The 27,725-nt window shown below is 39.8% G+C and overlaps 1 protein-coding gene across 1 annotated transcript in view; it reads left to right on the top strand.

Moving 5' to 3' along the window:
• The window catches only part of GALNT1 (polypeptide N-acetylgalactosaminyltransferase 1), an 81,517-nt gene that overhangs the window by 12,957 nt on the left and 40,835 nt on the right, over positions 1–27,725 (top strand). The window contains exon 3 of the mRNA XM_027526391.1: positions 9,277–9,451. Coding sequence (XP_027382192.1) covers positions 9,277–9,451 — 175 coding nt within the window. The remainder of the gene's footprint in view (positions 1–9,276; positions 9,452–27,725) is intronic.

The raw sequence follows: 27,725 nt of genomic DNA, 5'->3' as shown, positions 1-27,725 counted from the left end.
GGGAAGACTGGCGTGCTGCAATTCATGGGGTCACAAAGAGTCGGACACGACTGAGCGACTGATCTGATCTGATCTACCTGGTCCTTTAAAATTTATAATCTAAAACTTACTTGCCTACGTACTATAATTTTTATAGATGGGATTATGTAACCAGTTCTGTTTATTTTATGGGAAATTTGCCTAAAATTAGTCTCAGTTGCTAACACTGAATTTTAGTAATACCTAAGCTAACCCCTAACTTTTTAATTTTTATCTTCCCCATTATGTAACCAGTTCTGTTTATTTTATGGGAAATTTGCCTAAAATTAGTCTCAGTTGCTAATACTGAACTTTAGTAATACCTAGGCTAATGCCTAACTTTTTAATTTTTATCTTCCCATAATTTTTAATAAGATATACTTTTATACAAGGTCAGCCTATCTGTTGACTTTCCTGGTTTCCTTTAAGGACCTGCTGCTTAGTAAGTTTGTTGTGTGACAAGACCCAGCCTCCTTAACTGGTGTTAGAGCTGTAACTCTGTTGACATTTAAATCAGAGGGCAGGTATTGCTATTCACCATTAAAAACCTAGAATATTCCCAAATGGAACAGATTAACTTTCCCCTCATTCCACACTAATCCATTGCCATTTATAGTGGGAACTCATGGTATTCTATCTTAAATGCAAAAGCACAATCATAAGACAGACCAGGACCTCTGTAGTGGGTGAAGACACACTTGGTCTTCACCAATGTTTTGTAATGTTTTGTAAACTGCTGTGTGCTGGGCAGTGTGCTACGTGCTAGTGATACACATTTCAACAGTACAAAATAGTTTCTCCCGTTGGGAAACTCCCAATCCAGTAGGAGAGGAAGAATAATAGACAGGTAGTGATATGATAGCTTCCCTGATAGTTCATTTGGTAAAGAATCCACCTGCAGTGCAGAAGACCTCCATTTGATTGCTGGGTCGGGAAGAGCCACTGGAGAAGGGATAGGCTACCCACTCCAGTATTCTTGGGCTTCCCTAGTGGCTCAGCTGGTAAAGAATCCACCTGCAGTGCAGAAGACCCTGGTTCAATCTGTGGGTTGGAAAGATCCCCTAGAGGAGGGAAAGGCTACCCACTCCAGTATTCTGGCCTGGAGAATTCCATGATTGTATAGTCCATGGGATCACAAAGAGTCGGACACAACTGAGCAACTTTCAGTGATACGGTAGATAGCACACTAGAGGTGTGTGGGAGGAAGGAACACCGTGAGACCTCTGAGAAGGTGCTGCAGGGAAGTAACACTCAGGCTAAAGTATCAGGGTGCATGGGTGTTTGTTAGGTTTGACAGGTGAAGGGAATACATCCCAAGCAAAGGAGAAAAGCATGCATAAGATAAGCACATGAGAGAACAGAGTCGATGGATAGGAAAGCGTGAGGAGAGAGCACAGACGAGGCTGGGAGGTCAGCAGAGACCACATCGCAGAAGGCATTTTATAACATGCCAAGGGTTTTGCACTTTATCCTGTAGGCGAGGCATGCCATCAAAGGATTTCAAAGAAGGAAACAAGTAACCTGATGGGATCCCGACTTTCAGAAGAGAGTGGTCACTTGGCTGATGTAGTGGGAGAGAGTGAGACATGTGAGACTGGTTGTGAGACTGCTGGGAAAGTTTGTAGAAGTTCTTGGGGCCCACACTAAAATGGGGCACACAATAAAATATATAGGAAGTTTGTAGATAGTGGACTTTACATAGTAGGGAGAGTCACTGAATGTAGGTAATAGGGCAAGTGAAAAGTCTCCCATGGCTCTCAGGTCTCCGTCTTTGGGTAAATTGGTATGAGGAGGGGCCCCAGAGGCAGAGCGGCTCAGTGGGAAGGCAGAAGGACGAGTTGTGTTTGGAGCATTTCATGTGGAGGGGCTTGGGGCCGGGGGGGCGCGTTATGCAGCAGAGAGTGGCTGGGGTGGAGCACGTGGGCGGCACTGTGGGCTCCGGAGTGTGCAGCAGAGACAGGCAGAGTTGGAGAGGATCACAGAGAGTCAGCAAGGGGAGAGAAGGCTTCTGGAAGTCAGGGGCAGCCTGGAAGTCAGGAAAAGCCAGAGGGAGCAGGGTCATGGAAATCCAGGCGTGATGGATGGATGTTCAGTGATTTCACCTGAGATGAAAAAGTGGTTGTGATACATTTCCTAATGGGGTTTCTCGTTATCCTAGAAAGTGCCATTTCAGTACCAGTGGACTTGATATTTACTGGTGTGTAGCTTATCCTTTTAGGAAGCTTTGACACACAGAGTACAATAGTTAGAAGAAAGGAATGGAGCTAAGGTTGGTTTTCTGTGTACAGACGTATTTTTTAATGTATTTTGAAGAGGTTTAAAATATAAAGGAATGAAGTAATACTTCAAAGAACAAACTCTCGGCAGAGGAGACAGTAGGGTATCAAAACCATAAGAAAAGATTTATCCTTGAAGAGGATTCTAAGGTTAGTATGCTTCTGAAAACCACTAGTGACATGAGCATCAGAGAAAAGGAGTAGCTTTTATTCAAAGTATAGAAGTACAGAGTAAAGGAGATACGGTCTGAGAGCGCAGTGTGGAGCCATGAGAGACAACAGCGTGTCCTGAAAAAAGGAGAAGGAAGGTGAGTGAGGGTTGTGAGCTTAGTGGGCCTTGTGGGAGAGTCAGGTTTAAGTCTGGTGGATGGGACCTCTGTGTTGAGGAAACTTGATATTTACTATGTGGAAATAGCAAGATGGTGTGGATGACTGAGAAAGAGGTCAGCAGCGGCAGGATGAGAGCAGGCTGAGCAGTACGATGCCAGGAGGGGAGTTAATAGCTGAAGGGAGAGACTTACGAGAGGCCAGTGGTTCTAGATGGGGCCCTAAAGCATCCATTTTTCAAACTGTTTCAAGGAATTGAAGGGAAAGAATGGGGAAATGACTAAGGGAAGGGGAACCATGGCTGCCAAGCAAGAACAGTTTGAAAAATCTGCTTTGATGGGGGGTTTCAGTGCAGTGGGCACTTGGAGGTCCCAAGTAGTGTAGGAACCCTAAGGTTACTGCTCTCAATATACGGCTGCTGAGAAATTGTGGTGCCGATGAAGAGATCTTTCACTAAAGTAGTTGGGAGAGGGTTGACAGGCGATGGCATGAAGGATGTAGACCTTCTTAGTGGAATTAGCAGGTACAGTCAGTGACCTGGAAGAATAAGTCTCTTCTGTTAGAACACATAAGGTCTCCAGGATCTTCATTCTCTGTGGCATTTGAAAAACCAAATTAAAACAAACAATGAGCAGATATGATACTCTAGAGCAGTTGTCTCAGTATCGTAAGGACCTCCTTTCTGAACTGCTTTACAGTGCCAATTTGGTAAAATTTACCAAATTCTGCTCTTTATACTGTTGTGTGCAATTAAGCAGAATGGATTCATTATCCTTATGATAATGCTCATCAGATTATCCTAGGGTCTTACATGTACTCACTACTTACCTACATCACGTATCAGCAGGCCTGTCTGGTGATTACACAGGGTTGATTTTATTCTGTTTTATTTTATGTTCTTGAGCAGTATTCTCTCATTGTTTTATATTTACTTGTGTTTTATACACCAGACTCTGTGAGAATAGGAAAATTCTTCTTTCGCTAGAGAAGTAGATAAAATTGCCCTTGGAAAAATAAAATTAGTACAAGTTATGTCTTAGGAGTATTTTTGCAACTCCTCTGCCTTGTTGGAATTAACTCATTCAGTTTATGGATTTGGATGTTGCATAGAACATTCAGTATTTTTACAGATACACTTTCAAGTAGGAATTAATCCTTTATGCCAGCTCAGTACCTGATTTTCAGATTACTAAAATACTGATTATTCAAGTTTTTACGTGCTTAGGCTAGAATTATTTCAGTTGTCACATTAGGAAGACTTTGAGAACATATTTTATAGAAGAAACTTTAGATGGTTCAGTTCAGTTCAGTTGCTGAGTCGTGTCTGACTCTTTGCGACCCCATGAATCGCAGCACGCCAGGCTTCCCTGTCCATCACCAACTCCCGGAGTTCACCCAGACTTGTGTCCATCGAGTCAGTGATGCCATCCAGCCATCTCATCCTCTGTCGTCCCCTTCTCCTCTTGCCCCCAATCCCTCCCAGCATCAGAGTCTTTTCCAGTGAGTCAACTCTTCGCATGAGGTGGCCAAAGTACTGGAGTTTCAGCTTTAGCATCATTCCTTCCAAAGAAATCCCAGGGCTGATCTCCTTTAGAATGGACTGGTTGGATCTCCTTGCTGTCCAAGAATATTGTTAGTAAAGGCTTTCAGAAATATTAACAGACTTTTAGTGTATTTAGAGTTTTATTTGTACACATTACAAATGTATATAAAATTGGAATAAGGGTTAAAACACAGGTATTAAGGTAGCAGAGTTATCAATGAATTTTGTTATATGCAATAATATTTTAATGTTAAAAAATTAGGTAATTTGCTTTGTTTATATAATACTTATTTTATATAACACTAAGAAAACAGAAACATTTCAATTATCATTGTAAGCCAAGTCCCAATTTCAGAGATATTAAAATATGGGGGAAATACTTTGGAGTAAGTGAAATATAGTGCATAAAAACAGGAAAAATTATGATCGCCTAAGAAAATTGTTTGGGAGAAATGCTTTTAGCTTTTTATCTTCCCAAATGGATATCCTGTAACTTTGAAAAAGTGGAAGTGTTAGTTAGTCAGTCATGTCAGACTTTTTGTGACCCCATGAACTGTAGCCTACCAGACTCCTCTGTCTGTGGAATTCTCCAGGTAAGAATACTGGAGTGGGCAGTCATTCCCTTCACCAGGTGATCTTCCTGACCCAGGGGTCGAATCTGGGTCTCCTGCACTGCAGACAGATTGTTTATGACTGAACCACCAGGGTTTATTCTACTTCCATGAGAAAATACAAATTGTAGAAATTTGTAAGCTGTGTTAAAGCTAAGGTATGTCATGTGGTTTGTATATGTAAATCTCATTTGGCAGCAGTCAGAGTGAGCTTGTAGTTTTTTTTTATAATTAAATTTTCTAAGAAATGAAAAATTTCTACCTTGTCATGTAGATGAAGTTTAGCTGAAGTATACAATAAAATGTTAGTATTGTGTTTTCACATAATACTTCAGAACAACACTTAGTTACCCCCTTGTCAAAGCTGATTTTATTCTTAGAAATTATCTACATAATGAAATTTTATGCCAAAGAAAGTATTTTTTTCAGTTCAGGAAAATGATAATATCCAAACCCATTTCCATTGCTTTCAAACAAGTTTCACTGATCTCTTTTTTAATTTACATGAAAGACTGGTAAGTAGAAAACAAGGGAAGTTAATACTTACTATCTTTTTTGTTAGTTGCTTTTTGCAAGTGTGTTAGTAATAAAAATATTCATTAACTAATTTCATTTTATCCTGGCATCTTTGCCAAAGAAAATTAGTTTACTGCTGCTGTAAGTCACTTCAGTCGTGTCCAACTCTGTGTGACCCCATAGACGGCAGCCCAACAGGCTCCTCTGTCCCTGGAATTCTCCAGGCAAGAATACTGGAGTGGGTTGCCATTTCCTTCTCCAATGCATGAAAGTGAAAAGTGAAAGTGAAGTCGCTCAGTCGTGCCCAACTCTTAGCGAGCGACCCCATGGACTGCAGCCTACCAGGCTCCTCCGTCCATGGGATTTTGATGCAAGAATACTGAAGTGGGTTACTTTACTGGTCCCCCTTTAATTCTTTGGGATATTATAATTTCTAAATTCAGTTATTGTGGTGGGTTCTGTAAGTAGTAGTTACAAGACTTTTGATTAATGGTCATTTTAAATGTGGTTCTGAAAACTCACATGTATCAGTGGGGTAAAGTATGTAATGTGGGTATTATAACTAGATATTCGGGTTGTTAATAAGTACCAGCTGATCAAATTTGTAAAGTATTATAGCCAGGAAGATTTTGTATGTTGTACAGTTTTGCCCAATTCTTTAAGACTTCCAGGCTGGAGTTCACTATGATGGGGCAGGATTTTAATTTTCTGGTCATACAGTCTCTTAGGCTATAAGCAATCAAGTTTATACTTACTAGTCTTACTAGTTCTTACTGTAATTTCTTGAGTGCTCCTTCATACTCCCCCAATCCTCATAGAAAATTTGAAGCATAAACAAAATTAGAGAAAACAGAAAATTGATCTCCCGTATACCTATCATCCAGAGAAGGCAATGGCACCCCACTCCAGTACTCTTGCCTGGAAAATCCCATGGACGGAGGAGCCTGGAAGGCTGCAGTCCATGGGGTCGCTAAGAGTCGGGCAAGACTGAGCGACTTCACTTTCACTTTTCACTTTCATGCATTGGAGAAGGAAATGGCAACCCACTTCAGTGTTCTTGCCTGGAGAATCCCAGGGATGGGGGAGCCTGGTGGGCTGCCATCTATGGGGTCGCACAGAGTCGGACACGACTGAAGCGACTTAGCAGCAGTAGGCAGCAGCAGCATACCCATCATCTGGAGAAAGGGAAGGCTACCCACTCAGGCAGTCTGGCCTGGAGAATTCCATGGATTGTATAATCCATGGAGTCACAAAGAGTCAGACATGACTGAGCAGCTTCCACATATCCATCATGTCTTTAACAGCTGTCAGTGCAAAGCTAGTCTTGTGGCATAGCTACATGATACCTCTTTCTTTTTGTCCTCTCCACCCTGCTTTGTTGGTTGTTGTTGAAGAAGAAGAAACTGTTTTCTTTTCTCCAGTTTTCCACAGTCAGGATTTGCATTCCGTTAATGTTTGTTTTAAATCATGTCCTCAGTCCCCAGTAGTATTTCCTGTGAATTGATAAGTGGGTCCAGGGACTTAATTACATTCAGAATCTACTCCACCTCACCTTGCCTCAGGCAAAACTATATTACAGATGGTGTTCTGTATAACTTAATACTCAATTAAAAATTTAAAAACCGAGCAGTGTGAGAATGTTTCCATTTTAACTTTTCTTTAAAGCATCATCTTATACTAAAATAGGGCACAGGTAACTGAAGGATATTTATAACCAGGGCCACTAGATGTCTCCCACCTACTCTTTGTCTGTGCCATGCACAAAAGGTAAGTGTGACTTCCAGAACTCCAGTGCTTTGTACTGACCCCTGAGTGTCCCAATCCCCAAATCTGTTCATTGCTCTTTATTTTCAGAGACAGGTAAGTAGAAATTGACTCTGAGAGTTTAATAATTTATGGTTTTTTAAGTTTTAAAAGTTTATATGAGCATTGTGTTTCTGTACTTACAGTTTTCATTATACTTGTCATTAAAAATTTTTGTCACTGAGAATTTTTTAAAAATTCTTATATTTAAAGAGCTTAGTTGGCAAACATTAGATAGGATTTGTTTTTTAAAATTGTATTACAGGAGTTTCCTATGATTTTTCAAGTTATTTCCTAATGTTTTAACTTCCTTCCTGAAATCGCAGTTTCTAAGCTCTGAGAATGGGGACAATTATTATACACCATTTTTTCCTTGATAGTTCTTTAAAACAGATTTTATGTTCTGTTTATGTTTTATGTTGAAGGCATAGTGAGTAATATTCTGCAGCTCTGGTATGGATAGGTTCCTTTGTACCTGCTCTGGACAGTCATCCTGTAGGCAAGCTTTGCCGACAAGAGTTGTTTTCGGTCAGACAAAGCCTAAAGCCTGTCTGAAGAGAACTCCTGGTTCATCTACTGCCGTGATGTCTTCAGACATTTCCATCCAGAGACTTTGGGGGGGATGCCTTAAAAACACACTGCAGGAGAATAACACTTTCAGCTTAAAAAATAAGTAATGTATAAACAGATAATTTCATCCCATTCTTACCCTCACCTCATTCTCTATCCATCCCTTTTAGGTGGGAAGTTTAACACAATTTTTTCAAATTTAATATATTCTAGAACACATTTTTCTTGTAACACTTTTTAATATCTCAAAAGTACATAACTAGGAACAAGATTTGGGATTTGCTGGTCAGAAATATTCTTTTTTTTTACTGATACAGCCAGTCCTCCGTATCTATGGATTATGCAGAGGGGTGATTGTACCACATACATTTTTACATAAAGGATTTGCACATCTGCAGATTTTGGTATCCACAGGGTGGGGTGACAGTTGTCTTGGAACTAGGCCCTCGTGGATACTGAGGAACAACTCTGTTAAGAAACAACATTACTTCTGATTAGAATTACATTTCTTGATGTTCTACCTTGCATAATGCTTATTATAATGTCTATTGTTAATTCTAGGGTTTCATTTTGATTTATTTTGAATAATACTTGTACTCATGTATTAATTTAGCATATAGTTATAAAATGCCTATTAAACACTGCTAAACTCCACAGAAGGTACATGAATAAACAAAAAACTCCAGCTAAAAAAGAAATCATAATCTAGCTAGGTGGGGTGTCACAGGCATGTTTAGCAGTCATAATTAGGGAGAGCTGTTGATTAGAGGGACTTTCCTGGTGGCTCAGTGATAGAGAATCTTCCTGCCAATGCAGGAGATGCAGTTTTGATCCCCGGGTCGGGACAATCCCCTGGAGAAGGGAATGGCAACCCACTCCAGTATTTTTGCCTGGGAAATCTCATGGACAGAGGAGCCTGGCGGGCTACAGTCCTTGGGGTCGCAAAGAGTCAGACATGACTGAGCGTCTAAACAACAACAATTGATTAAAGACACAGAGCCTTGGATGAAATGATGTGGTCAAAAGTAGTAAGCCATCACTCAAGAGAGATGCAGAAAAGCTGCAGGAGAGAAGCCGTCCTAGCTGGGGCTTGGACTAGTGTGGGTTTGGTGTTTCACAGGTAGAGGTGGGAGGTGCCAAGGGAGGTGGCCAGTGTGAGCAAAGGCACTGGCACAAGTAGACATGAGGCACAGAGAGAGCAGCAGGTGGTGCTTGATGGGAGGGTGGGGCTGGGAAGCGAAGAGCCCAGCAGGTGGTAGGTTTGGAAACTTAAGTTTCCTGTTAAAGAGATTAGACTCCCTGAGACCATGGGAATAGCACAGTGAAGACTGTGCTTTAGAGAAGTTACTGTGGCCACAATATTCGAGATGGGAGTGCCAAGGCCATGCAGTGATTCAGGTGAGTGGTGCATGGTGAGAAGGTCTGGAGTTAGGGCACAGTGTGGAAGCAGGGGACAGGGCAGCCCCTAGGCTGTGTCCCACATTGGTAGAGGATGGGCTCAGAGGTGGCTCTGGTTGTTGAGGGCATAGTTTAAACATAAATGTTATTCAACAGAAACATGAATTAATTGCTATAAAAATTAATGTTAGTTAAATTTCCTCCTTATTCTTAGTTCTAGAGCCAGTACAAAAGCCTCATGAAGGTCCTGGAGAAATGGGGAAACCAGTCGTCATTCCTAAAGAGGATCAAGAAAAGATGAAAGAGATGTTTAAAATCAATCAGTTCAATTTAATGGCAAGTGAGATGATTGCACTCAACAGATCTCTACCAGATGTTAGATTAGAAGGGTAAGTACCTAGTGTGGTCCTGATGGTATTTAATGTGAATGAAAAGTATGTTCTGAATTCTCAGTAAATCACACATCAGTGTTGACTATTCTTGAAATGAATGTTACATCACTGAGTTACTTCTTACCACCACCCCCCACTTAAGAAATAATGCTGATAAAATAATATCTCAAGTTCTAGAGATCATTGGGACCATGTGTTTTAGGCTTTGAAAGATAATTGTTTATCTTGATGGATTTAGTAGGGATTTTAAACCTCATTATTACCAAAGCATTTATATAGTCAATTTTATAAAGGATCATTTTAAGTTGTGTGTATCTTAAAACAGTGAAGTATGCAGTCATAAGCATACAAATTAGTGAATTGCTACATACATGTTATCTTGTCTAATCATCGTCCAAATCAAATTATAGAACATTTTCATCACCTCTAAAAGTTCTCCTATGTTCCTTTCTGGTCAGTACTCCCAGCCCCAGGGGCAGGCATTGTTTTGATCTCTAAACATAGATTAGCTTTGTCTTTCTTTGAGCTTTTTATAGATGAATCTACACTGCTTATAGTCTGGTGTCTCTGAGATCCATGTTGTTGCGTGAATCAGAAACATACTGTTTCCATGGCAGTGTGGTGGTTTGTTATGTGAATATACCATAGCTTACACACTGATAGATATTTGGGTTGTTTCCACTTTTTCGCTATTATGAATAAAGGCTAAGGTGATATTTCTGTGAATGTTTTAGGAAGACCTAGGCTCTCATTTCTATTTGGTGTATATATTGGGGAAAGGAATAGGGTGTACACTTACATAGGTTTAGCACATTTTTCTAAGATGGTTGTACCAACTTACACTCCTACCGGCACCTAATGTCCAGCTGTGCCATATGATACAAGGTATCTGGACTAGAGGACAACAGGCGCTGTTAAAAGCAAGGGAACTGTACAGGGAAAGGTGGATAAAGTGAACATTTTAGCTGTTGAGACCCCCTTAGCCTTCTGTGGCTCACAGTAATGCTAGCAGCTGAACTTTATCCCTCCAGGCAAGAGATTGGAGGATCTTTTTCAACAGAATTGGACTAGCCCTAGAGAAAAGGAAAACAACTGCAGACACTGACATCAGAGACTCTCCAATTTAATGACAGCAGCCTGATCACGCCAATGAAGGAGACTCATAGTCAGAAAGCCTCACATACTGAGAGCTTACAGTCAGTTTTTTGGCCTTCCATTTTTAATAATAGATAACCAAGAAATACTAGACATCACAGAAAACTCTCAAACATGGAAAGTGTAGTTCAGAACTTTAAGCAGCTTGGAGGAAGCAAAGACTGACTCTTCAGTTAAAATGCCACGACCTCCACTAACTTTGTTCGTAGTAATACTTCCTAAGGCCCACTTGACTTCACACTCCAGGATGTCTGGCTGTAGATGAGTCTCCACACCATCGTGATTATCCGGAACATTAAGTCCTCTTTTGTACCATTCTTCTGTGTATTCTTGCCACCTCTTCTTAATCTTTTCTGCCTCTGTTAGGCCCTATTCCTGTTCTTTATTTTGCCCATTTTTGCATGAAATGTTCTCTTGGTATCTCTGATTTTCTTGAAGAGATGTATAGTCTTTCCTATTTTATTGTTTTATTTCTTTGCGTTGTTCACTTAAGAAGGCTGACTTATTTCTCCTTGCTATTCTGTGGAACTCTGCATTCAGTTGGGTGTATCCATAACTTTTTCCTTTGCTTTTCACTTCTCTCCTTTTCTCAGTTGTTTGAAAGACCTCCTCAGACAGGAGGCTTTCTTGCATTTCTTTTTTCCTGGGGGTTGATTTTGGTCACCACCTCTTGTACGGTGTTTCAAACCTCCATCCATAGTTCCTCAGGCACTCTTGTCTATCAGATCTAATCCCTTGCATCTATTTGTCACTTCCACTGTATAATCATAAGGGATTTGATTTAGGTCATACCTGAATGGCCTAGTGGTTTTCCCTACTTTCTTCAATTGAAGTCTGAATTTTGCAATAAGGAGCTCATGATCTGAGTTGCAGTCAGCTCCCGGTCTTGTTTTTGCTTACTGTATAGAGCTTCTCCATCATTGGCTGCAAAGAATATAGTCATTCTGATTTCAGTATTGACCATCTGGTGATGTCCATGTGTAGAGTCGTCTCTAGTGTTGCCAGAAGAGGGTGTTTGCTATGACCAGTGAATTCTCTTGGCACAACTCTGTTAGCCTTTGCCCTTCTTCATTTGTACTCCAGACTAACTTGTTACTCCAGGTATCTCTTGACTTCCTACTTTTGCAATTCAGTCCCCTATAATGAAAAGGACATCTCTTTTTGCTGTTAGTTCTAGAAGGTCTTGTTGTTCATAGAACTGTTCGACTTCAGCTTTTTTGGCATTAGTGGTTGAGGTATAGACTTGGATTACTGTGATGTTGAATGGTTTACCTTGCAAATGAACTAAGATCATTCTTTTGTTTTTGAGATTGCACCCAAGTACTGCATTTTGAACTGCTGTTGACTGTGAGGGCTACTCCATTTCTTCTAAGGGATTGTTGTCCACAGTAGTAGATATAATGGTCATCTGAATTAAATTTGCCCATTCCCATCCATTTTAATTCACTGATTCTTAAATGTCAGTGTTTACTCTTGCCATCTCCTGTTTGAGCACATCCAATTTACCTTGATTCAGGACCTAACATTCCAAGTTCCTGTGCAGTATTGTTCTTTACAGCATCAGACTTTACTTTCACCACCAGATACATCCACACCTGGGCATTATTTGCACTTTGGCTCAGCCTCTTCACTCTTTCTGGAGCTATTTCTCTGCTCTTCCCCAGTAGAGTATTGGATACCTACTGACCTGCAGGGACAGTGCCCATCTTCCAGTTTCATATCTTTTTACCTTTTTTTCTTACTGTTGATGGGGTTCAAGGCAAGAATACTGAAGTGGTTTGTCATTCTCTTCTCCAGTGGACCATGTTTTGTCTCCTGCAGAGGCATGAACCAACAGTGGCCTGCCTTCTGGTCAGGGGTACTGGCAGCAGCAGTCCTGGGAGGCATGGCCTGTTGACTTAAGTCCTTTTGCCATTAGCCCTATCACAGAGCCTCTGTCTCTGTCATGGACACTGCAGACTCCAGGACTGGTCCACCTCAGGCCAAACTACAGGGAGGGACCACAGCCGCATCCATCAGCAGAAAATTGGATTGAAGATTTACTGAGCATGAACCTGCCCACCAGAGCAAGACATGTTTTCCCAACAGCCAGTCCCTCCCATCAAGAAGCTTGCACAAGCCTCTTATCCTCATCCATCAGAGAGCAGACAGGAAAAGCAAGAATGCAATCCCATGGCCTCCAGAATGAAAACCACAGTCACAGAAAACTAACCAAAATGATCACATGGATCACAGCCTTGAGTAACTCAATGAAACTATGAGCCATGCGGTGCAGGGCCACCCAAGACAGTTGGGTCATGGTGGAGAGTTCTGACAAAACATGGTCCACTGGAGAAGGCAATGGAAAATTAGTAATAATTACATAGAAAACCATCACAAGAAAAAAAAAAACTCATTAACTCCATGGAGTCGATATTGTGAAAATGACTATACTACCAAATGCAATCTACACATTCAGTGTGATCCCTATCAAAGGCATTTCTCACAGAACTGGAACAAAAAATTTTACAATTCATAATGAAACACAGAAGACCCCAAATCGCCAAAGCAATCTTGAGAAAGAAGAATGGAGCTGGAGAAATCAACCTTCCTGACTTCAGACTATACCACAAAGCTACAGTCATCAAGACAGTAGGGTACTGGCACAAAAATAGAAATATAGACCAATGGAACAAGATAGCCCAGAGATAAACCTACATGCCTACAGATACCATATTTTTGGAGGCAAGGAGTCAAGGATATTAGACAAAAGGAGGCAAAAATATTACAGTGGGACAAAGATTGCCTCTTCAGTAAGTGGTGCTGGGAAAACTGCACAGCTATATGTAAAAGAATGAAAGTAGAGAACTTCCTAACACCATACACAAAGATAAAATGGATTAAAGACCTAAATGTAAGACCAGAAACTAAAACTCTTAGAGGAAAACAGAACACTCTGTGATATAAATCACAGCAGGATCCTGTATGACCCAACTCATAAGAGTAATGGGGATAAAAACAAAAATAAACTAGTGGAACCTAATTAAATTTAAAAGCTTTTGCACAGCAGAGCAAACTATAACAAGGTGAAAAGACAACCCTCAGAATGGGAGAAAATAATGGCAAATGAAACAATTGACACAGGGTTAATTTCCAAAGTACACAAGCTGCTCAGACAAGTCAATACCATTTGAAAAACAACCCAATCAAAAAGTGGGAAAAAGACCTAAACAAACATTTCTCCAGAGAAGACATACAGATGGCTAACAAACACATGAAAAGATACTCCAGGGAAAATTTTTCTAAACAGTGGTTCACAGAAGGCAGTCATGGTTTATCATTACATGGCACAGGTTTGAATAAAGTCAGAATAAGGAAACCATTGAATACTGTGCCTATAAAAACTCAGGGGCTGGAGAGTATCTGTTCATCTAGCAAACTGGTTAGGTGGACATCAGTCAAAAGAAGCTTCATTATAAACTTAGATTTTCACAAACTGTACTTTCTGAATAATTTAATCGTTATTGAAGCAAGCTAGGTTTCTCAGGAAAGTCTCAGATTCAGTGATGTTTAAAAGAACTTTAACTATTACTGTTTATAGGAGAGTTATTTTTGTACTTTAATAATTCCCCTAAATACATCACTGCTATCAATACATTTTATTAAATGTTTTTTAAAAGTCTTTTATGTGGTTCTTGAAGATACTTTTATTAATGAATAGTCTTTAATTGTATTATAAGCACTAGTTTTTGCAGAGTGAACAACTTTATGATAAGGAGATCAGTGTTTAAATGATGTGATACTTATGCTTGTACACCAAATTTGGGGCTTAATGAGAACTCTCAGACTTGAAAAACTCTTGCTTTGTGCTGGATTGCTAGTCCAGCTGCTTAAAACAGTCTGGCAACCACTGGGTCTCTGTGGGACTAGGCTGCTTCCAGGTGGAAGTGGCACAGAATCACTACTACTGCTGAAGAGCCTTTTTTTCCCTTAAACCTTCTTATTCCATCTGTGTGCTTTTATTCTTTGTTTAAAAACATTCTGAAAAGCTTTTTATTATGGAAATTTTCAAATATATACAAAATAGAGATAATAATGTGAGCCCTAATGTATTCATCACCTTCAGTAATTCTTAAAAGTTGTATTGTGTAACCTCATTTATATCCTCTAAGATGTCCTGCAGCAATCTCCATCTCCTGGCATTTACTCTCTGGATGTCTCTTTCTATGTTGTGCCAGGGTTGATCTGTATGACCAGCAGAACACAGTACAAGTGATGGAGTGTCATCTTCCAGTGTCATATCTTTCTGCCTTTTCATAATGTTCATGGAATTCTCGTGGCAAGAATTTTGGATTGGGTTGCCATTTCCTCCTCCAGTGGACCACATTTTTTTTTTTTTTTAAACTTTACAATATTGTATTAGTTTTGCCAAATATCGAAATGACTCCGCCACAGGTATACCCGCGTTCCCCATCCTAAACCCTCCTCCCTCCTCCCTCCCCTACCCTCCCTTCTGGGTCGTCCCAGTGCACCAGCCCCAAGCATCCAGTACCGTGCATCGAACCTGGACTGGCGACTCGTTTCATACATGATATTATACATGTTTCAATGCTATTCTCCCAAATCTCCCCACCCTCTCCCTCTCCCACAGAGTCCATAAGTTGTTAGAAGTATTCACTATGACCCATCTGTCTTGGGTGGCCCTGCAAGGCATGGCTCATAGCTTCACTGAGTTATGCAAGCCCCTTTGCTACAAAAAAGCTGTGATCCATGAAGGGGAGGTTATAAAATACACTGTGGTTCCAGTTTGGTCTTTTATTTCACTTGGATCATTGACTCTGGGGTCAGCCAGCTGACATGAGAGGAGTGGCGCTTTGGAGAATCCCACACGGTTTGTGGATTTGGGGGATCAGTCAGGTAAGTGAGATGAGCAGCAGATTCCCCAGCCCCAGACAAAGACATACCATTTGTAAATATTACAGTATTTATCTCTGAAAGATGGGACTCATAGAATCAGGGGGAAAAGGAAATCATGGTACCATTTTTCATACCTCAAAATATATTAATAGTGAGTGATTCCTTGGTAACCTGAAATACCCAGTTTGTATTTACATTTCCTAGTTATGTCATATATTTCCCTTTTTAATAGTGTTTATATCAGAATTGCAACTGGTAGGTATCTCTTTCAAGTCTTTCTCAGTCTGCAGGTTCCCTCTTCTTTTTTACCCTCATGGTTTATTATTTGAAGACCAGGTAAAGTGTCTTATGGGCTTCCCTTGTGGCTCATCTGGTAAAGAATCAGCCTGTAATGCAGAAGACCTGGGTTCAATCCCTGGGTTGGGAAGATCCCCTGGAGAAGGGATAGGCTACCCACTCCAGTATTCTGGCTTAGAGAATTCCATGGACTGTATAGTCCATAGTATCTCAAAGAGTTGGACATGATTGAGTGACTCGCTCACTTTCAGTGTCTTATGTCCTTCCTGAGCCTGCATTTTGCTAATTGCATCACTGGTACCATTGATTGTTCCTCTCTTCCCTGTAGATTGGTAAGTTAAAGGTGTTTTGTACCAATATCCTTGAAGTCAAGTGAGTTGTGGCTTATTAGACAGGTCTATTATTTATGCCATTGGGCTTCCCAGGTGGCTCAGTGGTAAAGAATCCTCCTGCCAATGCAGGAGACTTGGGAGATGCCAGTTCAGTCCCTGGGTCAGGAAGATCTCCTGGAGTAGGAATTGGCAACCCACTCCAGTATTCTTGCCTGGAGAATCCCATGAACAGAAGAGCCTGGAGGGCTGTAGTCCAAAGGGTCTTAAAGAGTCAGAAGCTACTAAGCATGCAAATGATATGTCCCATCAGTCTGTGTTCTCTCATTGAAACTCCTATTAGCCAGGCTTTGGACTACTTGCATTGATTCTCTTAGTCCCTTTTATTTTTATCTTTTCTCATCTTTCTGTTCTACTTCCAGGGAAAACTCTTAGGCTGTCTTTCAGCTATTCTTTTGAATTTCTTTTATTTGTTAAATTTTTAATTACTAACTGCTTGCCATTGTTTTCTGACTTCTTAAAAATAGACATAAAACCCTGCAATTTACTTTTTTTATTCATGGAAATATTTGTGAGATGTTTAGTATAACAATAGCCTTTTCATCTTTCTAGTTTTTAAAGTAATTTTAATTTGGTTTAAAAAATTATCATTCCCATGCGGCAGGCTGCTGGTAAGTGCCTCAGAGAGATTGCTATAGCCCAGGACAATTGAATCAGGCTCAAATCCAGGTCTTCTGACTTCTTATTCCCTTTTTCTCGACCTAATTACTGAAAGTTATTTTTTTTCCCTCATTTTGTTAACTATTCCTTCTAATATTAGATAAAATTCTGGAAACAGATCAAAATCTACAGAATTTTGTTTTCTCATTTCAGATAAGGTTCTTTTAGATGATTTTGATGAACTTCTGAAAATTGCTCTGCTTACAGTTTTTAAGACCCACAGTTTTGTATTCTTTCAGGTGTTTGCACTCACTTTGTTATAATTCTGTAAATAGTAGTTCCAAGGCTGATGTATTTTTTGTTTCAGTTAAGTAAAATTTTGTAAACAGTATTGTAATATAATCATTACTCTGTTGTTGTTTTGGCTGCGCTGCCTTCATTCCAGTGAGTGGGCTTCTCTGGTTGGGGTGCGTGGGCTCTAGAGCACGTGGGCTTAGTTGCCCCTCGGCATGTGGGATCTTAGTTCCCTAAGCAGGGACTGAACCTACTTCCCCTACTTTGGGAGGCATATTCTTAACCACTGGGCTACCAGTGAAGTCCCAAATCTTACTCTTTGTATCTGTATCCTCGTAGAGTGTGGTTTTCTACCTGCCTCATGAAATGTAAATTTTTTTGTTTTACAAGTCTAGTGAGTTCCCTGATTTTTTATCTGTTGCCCTAAGACATACATGATATAGTTTTAAAAATATGTTTTAAAATATTTAAAGTTTCTTTTGCATTTTCCATTTTTACTGGTGATCTCTTAACTATTAATCTTTTGAAATGAAATGGTCTAAACATTCAGAAAGCTGTAGGAGATAACAAAGCTTTGTACCAACCCCTAACTTTATTGAATCTCAATAAGTTGCCATATTCTCTTCGTATTTTGTTTTTAGCAGTAAAACTTTACTGCTACAGTTGAAACCATTTGTGTATCCCTCCCCAGTTATATTCCATTCTTCCCTAACTATAGGTCTCATTTTTTGCATTTATCATTGCTGCATGTCTTTCTGTCTACCTACCTAAATAATATATAGTATAGTTTCATAGTTTTAACAAATGCTAGTACAGCATATGTACATATTCTTCTACAACTTTAAAATTGTTTTTGTTTAAGCATTGATTTTGAAATTTGGCCATGTCATTACATGGAGTTCTAGGTTATTCATTTTAACTGCTTTGTAGAAGTCCATTGTGTGGATATGCATCACAGTTTACTGATTGTGCTTTTACTTAAGGGTATATATTTTAAAGTTACAAAGTATTTGTAAATATCCTTTTCAAGCCAACATGTTATTACATCTCTTGTACAGATGTAAAAGTTTTCTCTGGAACAGTGCTTTCTGAATATAGGTTGTGGGACTTCTCTGGTGGTCCAGTGATTAAGACTCGGAGCTTCCAATGTAGGGGGTGCAAATTCGATCCCTGGGTGGGGAGCTGTGATCCCACATACTGTGTGGTACAGCCGAAAAATAAAGCAAATTAAAACAAATAAAAAAACCTAAATTGCAGGTCATGACCCTTCAGCTATTAATGGATATGAGATCAATTTAGAAAACCTTAGGCCTTAAGTTTTGTTTTTTTTTTTTTTAATGGTATTTCGTACACAATGTGAGTACCTGTTAGCATTTTAATTAGTGAAATAGAAGATATCAGAATATGTTTAATGTAATAAGTTTATTTTTCATTAATCATTGTTTCAGAATATATGTTCTGGATTACTGTAAAATGTATTTGTTACCATGGATTATGGTCAGTTTCACAGAGATAAGAAATAATTGTGCTGAGAGGAATCCGCTTTAAATTTCATAGGGTTTTTTAAAAAATTGCTCCCACTGTGGTTTCACCAGTTTATGTTTTCCAGCTGCAGTGGATGAGATTTTCATGCAGAGTATAGGAGTGTCATGAGTAAGATTAATAGAGGCATGGTCAAGGTGAAGAACTTTTCAAATTCTGATTGTGTATTTAAGACGGAAGCTATCAATGCTGACAGATTGGGTGTGGAGCAAAAGAAAAAAAAACAGACCTGATGAGCTATCTGAATTATAGTGATAGTTTTCATATAGTGATAATTTCTTGCCAAGATGGAAAGAAGAGGAGAATAGAAATATGGGAATAGAAATCAAGAATTGTTAGCACATATTTATAAAATCCTGGCATTCAGGGGAGAGGTTGCAGCTGGAGTCACTAAAGGAACAAGAGAATTTAAAGACACAGTGCTGGTTAAGATATCCAGCCATTGTCCACCAGGAGTGGATGAGGTGAAAAAGAGGTTAGGGTTCCAGCTGTCAAAGATAAGAAAAGAAGGAAGATCTAGCAAGAGGCTGAGGAGAGGTGAAATAACGTCTCAAGGAGGAGCTGGCCAACTATGTTAAATCTGCTGAGAGGTGAAGTAAGGTGAGACGTCTAAATTGACCAGTGGATTTCAGTGTGTGGAGGAACAGAATTGTTCCTTTGAAGTAATAGGAATGAAATCATGATTTAAAAGAATGGGGAGACTTTCATTCTGTAGTGGCTGGTGGTCTGGACCAGCTCTCCAGTTGAATATATAGAGAGTTGGGAAAAAATACATAAAAAGCACCTGCTTGAAAATGTCCCGAGGTTAGAAGGCAGAGATGAGAAGGTAGTGGAGAATTTCAGAGCCAAAATCTGAGAGAAGATGGAACCCAGAGAAGTGAGCTTAGAGTTTGGAGGCTGCCTTTACCTAGAGGCATTTACTGTATCTGGAAGATATATTCTGAGAAACTAAAAAGTGCTTTTGAGAGGAAAGAAAAGTAATCAGGAGCAAGAGGGACTTGGGAGGTGCCCACTGTGTTCCTATTTCTTCATCTGAGTCATGAGCATTTGCTGTGTGATAACTCATTCGCTCTAAATTTATGTTGGGTTTTTTTTACACTCTGTTATGCTTCACGTAAAATCAACATAAGAAAAGAGTGGGAGAAGCTCAGTGGGAGGGGAAGCAGTGGAGACAGCAAGTACAGCAGCCCTTTTGAGATGTAGTAGTTGGAAAAAAAGAATTGGGGCAGTAAGTTGGGGGGATCATGCAATCAAGGGCAAATAGTACAACATGTTTCTATATTGATAGAAATGATCCCATTGACGGAAGTTTGGGAGAGTTATGGCAAGAGCACTGAATTTGAGTAGATGAGAAGGAATGTAATTGGTTTCAGACAGGAACAGGGATAATTCAGACTTTCCCGGTATAACAGGGAAGAGGCTCAATGTTTATGATCACAGAAACCTACAGGATGGTCAGTGTGTTGATGAAGGTATGGAAATCCTCATCTGATGGCATTTTTAGTGAAATGAGAAACGGGTTACACCTGTGTGTGAGGAGGGTGGGAAACGTATTGGGACTCTGTGGAGATGAGCAGTTTGAAAGGGTTAACTGGGAACGGCAATGGGAATACTAGCTCGTGCCAGGAGCCTACTTGAGGTTTGTGTTTGTAAACTGAAAATGAGACCAGTCACCATGCTCATATGTTTTCTGTATTAATTCAGCAGCCCCAGTGCAAAATCAGCAGAAAGTTGGATTTGGCGAGGATTGGGATAATGCCAAGCTAGTGAGATAGACTAGGGAGAGATACAAGGTGATGAGTATAATAAAGGGAGAACATGAAGAGGGTAACAGCGAGTGAGAGGGTAGAAGGGTCTGGATTGGAGATCCCAATGAAGGATGGTAAAGGTCTGGGATTATTGGAGTAACTGAGTGGGAATAAACCTGGATGTCGGGGGAAGGGAGGAGGGCTGGGAGGTGGAAGAGTAATGGTGACCAGAGATTGGGATGCTTAAAATGGAGAGTATCAGTAATGATGTGATTTAAGGGAATAGCGTGAACGCAAGTGGGTGAGATATGGTGGAGGAGAGCAGAGCAGAGCACAGATCTGAGAGGCCAACTATTGAAAAATCGACTTTGTGGAAACTAGAATGACCGAGAGTATGATGACAAGACTAGTGACAGAGTTGGTCGGGAATGTGACAGATGACTGGACAAGGGTGGATTGGCAGCTTCTGGTAGCAGTGTCTTTAAAGGACCTGAAACTTCTTCAGGAGGAGGGAGGAACATACTCTTGAAACAGCAGTGAGGAACAAGGGAGGTATTTACCCCCCACCTCCAGCCTCAGTGATACAGCGATGTTGAAAAAGGCCAGCCTTCTCTTGAAAGAACACTCAGGAAACAGTATTCTCTGGAGATATTTTAATTAGTGTAGGATATGGTGGGAATATTCAATGAAAAGATTGTGAATATAAGGAATTTTGCTAATGACAGTAACCATGAGTTCCAGAGAACACAGTGGAAAGGTTTACAGAGTATGATCTTTAGTTAGCCAAATCACAATTAGAATTTGGGTAATTCATGATGAACTGGAAAGCTTGATTTTTTTGTTTTGTTCATAGCATTATCTTAGGTACCTCATGATTTTAAAACATTTTTACTAGATCTGTAATTATGTATCTATTCTCATTTTTAATTTTGTTTTTCTCTTTTTTCGTTAGGCAGTCTTGTTAGTGGTTTGAAATTTTTATGTTTTAAAAGAGGAGTAGTTTTTCCTTTTTGCTTATCCAGTTTTAAAAAATTTGTTCTCTATCTTCTATTTTGTGTTTAATCTGTTTTTTCACTTCCTTAATTTAAATGCTTAACCTGTTAATTTAAAACATTTTTGTTTTGTAATAAATTCATCAAACACTAAATTTACATCTTTGAATCAAGTCAGTGCATCCTGCTAGTTTTATGTGTAGTGTGTGCTTGCTGAGTTGCTTCATTTGTGGCCAGCTCTTTCATCCTTATTCATTGATAAGTAGTTTGTAATTTCCATTTGATTTCTCTTTAACCCAGGATGACTTAGAAGTACATTAAAATTTTTCTGTGTACATTTCATTTTGCCTTCTGGTTTTCTCATTTTTTATTGATTCCTAGATTAATGATCTGTACATAAAGATGATCTTTTTGAAATGTGTTGAAACCTCCTTTGTGATCTAGAAAGTGCAATTTTTTTAAGTTGTATTAAAAACTTCCACTGTGATTATGGATTTGACAGTTTCTCTGGTGGCTCAGATGGTACAGCACCTGCCTACAATGCAGGAGACCCAGGTTTGATCCCTGGGTTGGGAAGATCTTCTGCAGAAGGAAATGGCAATCCACTTCAGTACTCTTGCCTGGAAGATCCCATGGACAGAGGAGCGTGGTAGGCTACAGTCCATGGAGTCACAAAGAGTCAGATACGACTGAGCGACTTCACTTTCTTTTCTTTCTTTCTATATCATTCTGTTAGTTTATTTTTCAAGGTTGATGCATTGGATGCATTTAAGACAATTTACCGTGTGTGTGTGTGTGTGTGTGCATATGCACATGTATTTTTTAAACTCAGCGTTCACTGTATCTTTATTGACTTTCTTCCTCCTGATTTTGATATTGTTATGTCACTTTTAGTTTTCTGATTTTCCTGATGCGTCTTTTTTCCCTTTTTTATTTATAGCCATCTGTATAATTTTTGTTTTAGGTGTACCTCTATTAAATGGCTGAATTTTATATTTTTAAATCACTCGAATAATCTTTGTTTTTAATAGTTGAGTTTGATGCATGTGCATTTATTGTGACTATTGATATATTTAGACTTCTTTAAGGCTGAACCAAATAAAATTGATATTCATTTTTGACTTATAGAAATGATAGCTTTATAAAAAGTTCAATGTAATAAATCATATTTTGTTTACCATCTTTATTTTTTTCTTCCCTGCAATACTAATTGCTACATTTTCAACTGGTAAAATTTTCAGTATTCATGTTTTTCTGTCACTTGGTTTGGAAGCTGCATGTTTTATTTTATTCCTTTAATGGTGAGATCTGGGCCCGTTGTAGTCTGTCAAGGTGTAAATTTACCTGTGTGCTCAGTGTATATAGTGTCCTTTTAATCCGAACAGTCATGTTATTTTTCACTTTTAGGACATTTCTAGTTTTAATCTCAAATTTTGTGGTGTCACTGTGCCCTCCAGTCTATTCTTCTGGAACTGCTCCTGTGCACATACTAGGAACTTCTTAATCTACACTGTTAGTTTTTCTCACTTTTGGAATTTTATCTAGATGAATTTCTCATAAATATCTTGATACCGTCAAAGTCTGGGTCTGCTGTTTACTGGCTTTGTGGCTTTGGACAAGTTCCTTGACCTTTCCATAACTCAGGTTCCTTATCTGTACAGTCAGGACACTTAACAGGGGTTGTTGGAAGACTCTAGTGCTTTGAATACTCGCTGGTCTAGGATGCAGAGAAGGCCTCTGTCCAGAGAATGAGCTCTCCATCCCAGTGCAATTCTCAGGAAAAGGCGACTCGAAGCATGCTTTTCCATCTTCACTCTTTTTTACTCTTCACTGTCTGGCTTCTGAAGTGTATTCACAATGCCCTGTTAAATGAAAACTCTCAGACTGATAGTTAAGTACCCCTCCATTGAGCTGGACAAAGCTGGCCAACAGGTGCTTTTCAGACCAATTCCCCAGAGGTGGAAGAGGAGTAGTGTGGGGCATCGCCTAGAGAGCAGCCTTTTCGCCCCCTTATCTGAATCCAGAAAAGCCTTGGTTGTCTTACGAGGCTTAACTCCTCGTATAGCTGGAGTGTCAGGTCACCTTGCAGCAGAACCTTTACCACCTTATAGGATCTCCAAGGACACGTTTTTAAAGGCAGCTGTAGCAAAGAAGAACATTGTTCCAGTGTCAAGAAGAATTCAATAGAATTAACACTCAAAGAAAACCTTTGTAATGTGTAATCTTAGGGAAGAAGATTAACAAGTTCAAGGCATCTAATTTGGCAATTCCATCCTATATAATTAGTCTCAGATGATTAAGAACTAACAATAATACTACTTATTGAGTGTTTATTATGTAACAGGGGCTATACACATTACTACCCTGGTGGGTAGTATGCCGTTTACAGATGGGGTAACTCTCAGACCAGAAGGAGCTTCTCTTAGGGCTCTTTCTTTGTGATTCTAGTGCACACTTCCAGTTCTGGAGTTGCCTTTGAGTGCAGCCTGGCTAATACCAGAAGGAGAAAAATGGAAAACTCACCACTGGTTGGATGGAACTTCAAATTACCATCTCCTTTGCCAGTTGACCTGCTACCATTCACATTTCAGTGTCCTGTCAAACAGCTGCTCCATGCATTCTGTCCAGGAGTTATGGTTTCACCCACTGGAAGTAACAGAGTGGCATGCACTTATTCCATCTTTCCTGGAACCAGAAAATATACCCATTTAAAGTGTATGATGCAGTGATTTTAAGTATTTATTAATAACTGCAGTAAACTTGCAGAGTTATGCTGGTATTACCACTCTTAGAAAGTTTGTTGTTCAGTTGCTCAGTCATGTCTGACTCTTTGCGACCCCATGAACTGCTGCACACCTGGTTTCCCTGTCCTTCACTATCTCCTGGGTTTGCTTAAACTCATGTCCATTGAGTCCATGATGCCATCCCACCATCTCATTCTCTGCCACCCCCTTCTCTTCCTGCCTTCAATCTTTACCAGCATCAGGGTCTTCTAAATGAGTTGACTCTTCGCATTAGGTGGCCAAAGTATTGGAGCTTCAGCTTCAGCGTCAGTCTTTCCAATGAATATTCAAGACTGATTTCCTTTAGGATTGACTAGTTTGATCTCCTTGCTGTCCAAGGGACTCTAAAGAATCTTCTCCAGCACCCCAGTTTGAAAGCATCAGTTCTTTGGCACTCAGCCTTCTTTATGGGCCAGCTCTCACATCCATACATGACTACTGGAAAAGCCATAGCTTTGACTATACAGACCATTGTTGGCAAAGTGATGTCTCTGCTTTTTAATACGCTGTCTAGGTTTGTCATAACCTTTCTTCCATGGAGCAAACTCTTTTAATTTCGTGGCTACAGTCATCATCCACAGTAATTTTGGAGCCCATGAAAATAGTCTGCCACTGTTTCCATTGTTTCCCCATCTATTTGCCATGAAGTGATGGGACCAGATGCCATGGTCTTAGTGTTTTGAATGTTAAGTTTTAAGCTACCTTTTTCACTCTCCTCTTTGACCTTCATCAAGAGGCTCTTTAGTTCCTCTTCACTTTCTGTTATTAGGGTGGTGTCATCTGCATATCTGAGGTTATTGATATTTCTCCTGACAATCTTGATTCCAGTTTGAGCTTCCTCCAGCCAGCATTTTGCATGATGTACTCTGCATATAAGTTAAATAAGCAGGGTGACAACATATAGCCTTGACATACTCCTTTCCCAATTTGGAACCAGTCTGTTGTTCCATGTTGAGTTCTAACTGTTGCTTCCCGACCTATGTACAGTTTTCTCAGGAGGCAGGTAAGGTGGTCTGGTATTCCTGTCTCTTTAAGAATTCTCCACAGTTTGTTGTGATCCACACAAAGGCTTTAGCATAGTCACTGAAGCAGAAGTAGATGTTTTTCTGGAATTCCCATGCTTTTTTTTATGATCCAGGGGATGTTGGCAGTTTGAGTTCTGGTTCCTCTGGCTTTTCTAAATCCAGCTTGTACATCTGGAAGTTCTAGATTTACCTACTGTTGAAATCTATCTTGAAGGATTTTGAGCATTACCTTGCTAGCATGTGAAATGAGCACACAATTGCACTCATTTGGAAAATTTTTATTCACCCCAAAAAAGTCTGTGGTGTGCATTTGTAGTCACTCTCCATTCCCACTCTCAGCCCCAGGTTAAAGTTATCACTAATGTGCTCTATTTATGTAGACTTGCCTTATCTGGCCATTTCATATAAACGGAATCACATAATATGAAGTCTTTGTGTCTGAGTCCTTTGAGGATAATGTTTCTGGGATTCTCCCAATTGTGGCATGTCCCCTTTGTTCCTTTTTATTTCCCAGTGTTATTCAGCTGTGTAGATGTTACTTCTGTCACCAGTTGATGGACATTTGAATTGTTCCCCTTTTTTAGCTATTATGAGTAATGTTACTAAGAACATTTGTATATAGGAGTTTGTGTGGATGTATGTTTTTGTTTTTCTTGGGCAAATTCCCAATTGCAGCGTCTTATAATACTCTTTATTTAAGAAATTGGCAAACTGTTTTCCAGAGCAGCTGTACCATTTACACTTCCACCAGCAGTGTATGAGGGTCCTAGTTTCTCCACATCCTTTCCAATGCTTCTTTTTTACTATAGTCACTTTACTGGGTGTGTAATTTTAATTGGGGTTTCTCTAATGATATCGGGGTTCTTTTTATGTACTTATCAGCCATTTTTATATCTTTAATGAAATGTCTTTTCAAATATGTTGCCCATTGTAAGTTAGATTATTTGATTTCCTGTTGCTGAGTTGCATCAACTCTTTATATATTCTGGACAAATTATAAATATCAGACATGTGATTTCAAAATATTTTCTTAATTTGTGGCTTATGCTTTCCATTTCCTTAATGGCTTAATGGTACCTTTAGGTACAGAATGTGCTCATTGGCACAGAAAAATTTAATTTTAATGAAATCATATTTATTGGTTGTCTCTTTTATGGATTGTGCTTCTAATGTCACATCACACTTTATGGATGCCTGCTCTCTACTTCTTCTCAAAATTGTACTAGTCCAAAACTCAGAAATGCACTGTGGGTACAGGAAGAGAGCCCCAGAAGTAGCCCTCTCTGGTCTGAGATACAAAAAGAGGGTCTCTTAAGGTTCGCTTCTTTTAACTTTTTTTTTTCTCCAATCTTCCCTATACTCTCAGCCCCTAGGCAATATTGTCAAGGCACACAGCCCTGAGAGCAGTGGCCAGGGAAGCAACTAAACATCTGAGGAAGGGAAATCCTCTCTTTGACTAGAAGAACTCTGGTCTCCAGAGCATGTGTAGAATTCCCATTGCTTTTCTTTTTCTGTCTCCCACAGTTTGACCTGAAACATAGATACAGTCTTGGGAAATATGCAGCAGAGAGAGGAAACTAATTCCTCATTCTCTAGCTATGTTGGAAGACTCAACATAAAAGATGTCAGTTCTCCAGTACGGGGATTCCTTAAAAAACTAGGAATAAAATTACCATATGGCCCAGCAGTCCCACTACTTGGCACATACCCTGAGAAAACCATAATTCAAAAAGACACATGAACACAGTGTTCACTGAAGCACTTTTTACAATAGTCAGGATATGGAGGCAATGTCCTGACATGGAAGCATAGATGTCCATTGACAGATGAATGGATGAAAGTTGTGGCACATATGTACAATGGACTATTACTCAGGCATAAAGAGAAGTAAATCTGAGTTAGTTCTAGTAAGGTAGATGAACCTGCAGCCTGTTACACAGAGTGAAGTAAGGCAGCATGAAAAATATCATCAGATCAGATCAGTCACTCAGTCGTGTCCGACTCTTTGCGACCCCATGAATTGCAGCACACCAGGCTTCCTTGTCCATCACCAACTCCCGGAGTTTACTCAGACTATGTCCATCAAGTCAGTGATGCCATCCAGCCATCTCATCCTCTGTCGTCCCCTTCTCTTGCCCCCAATCCCTCCCAGCATCAGAGTCTTTTCCAATGAGTCAACTCTTCACATGAGGTGGCCAAAGTATTAGAGTTTCAGCTTTAGCATCATTCCTTCCAAAGAACACCCAGGGCTGATCTCCTTCAGAATGGACTGGTTGGATCTCCTTGCAGTCCAAGGGACTCTCAAGAGTCTTCTCCAACACCACAGTTGAAAAGCATCAATTCTTCGGTGCTCAGCCTTCTTCCCAGTTCAACTCTCACATCCATACATGACCACAGGAAAAACCATAGCCTTGACTAGACAGACCTTTGTCGGCAAAATGTCTCTGCTTTTGAATATGCTATCTAGGTTGGTCATAACCTTCCTTCCAAGGAGTAAGCGTCTTTTAATTTCATGGCTGCAGCCACCATCTGCAGTGATTTTGGAGCCCA

Source organism: Bos indicus x Bos taurus, chromosome 24 (genome assembly GCF_003369695.1).
Source record: "Bos indicus x Bos taurus breed Angus x Brahman F1 hybrid chromosome 24, Bos_hybrid_MaternalHap_v2.0, whole genome shotgun sequence".
Taxonomy (NCBI): Eukaryota; Metazoa; Chordata; class Mammalia; order Artiodactyla; family Bovidae; genus Bos; species Bos indicus x Bos taurus.
Note: the sequence above shows the minus strand (reverse complement) of the source record. Positions and strands in the feature narration are given on the sequence as shown.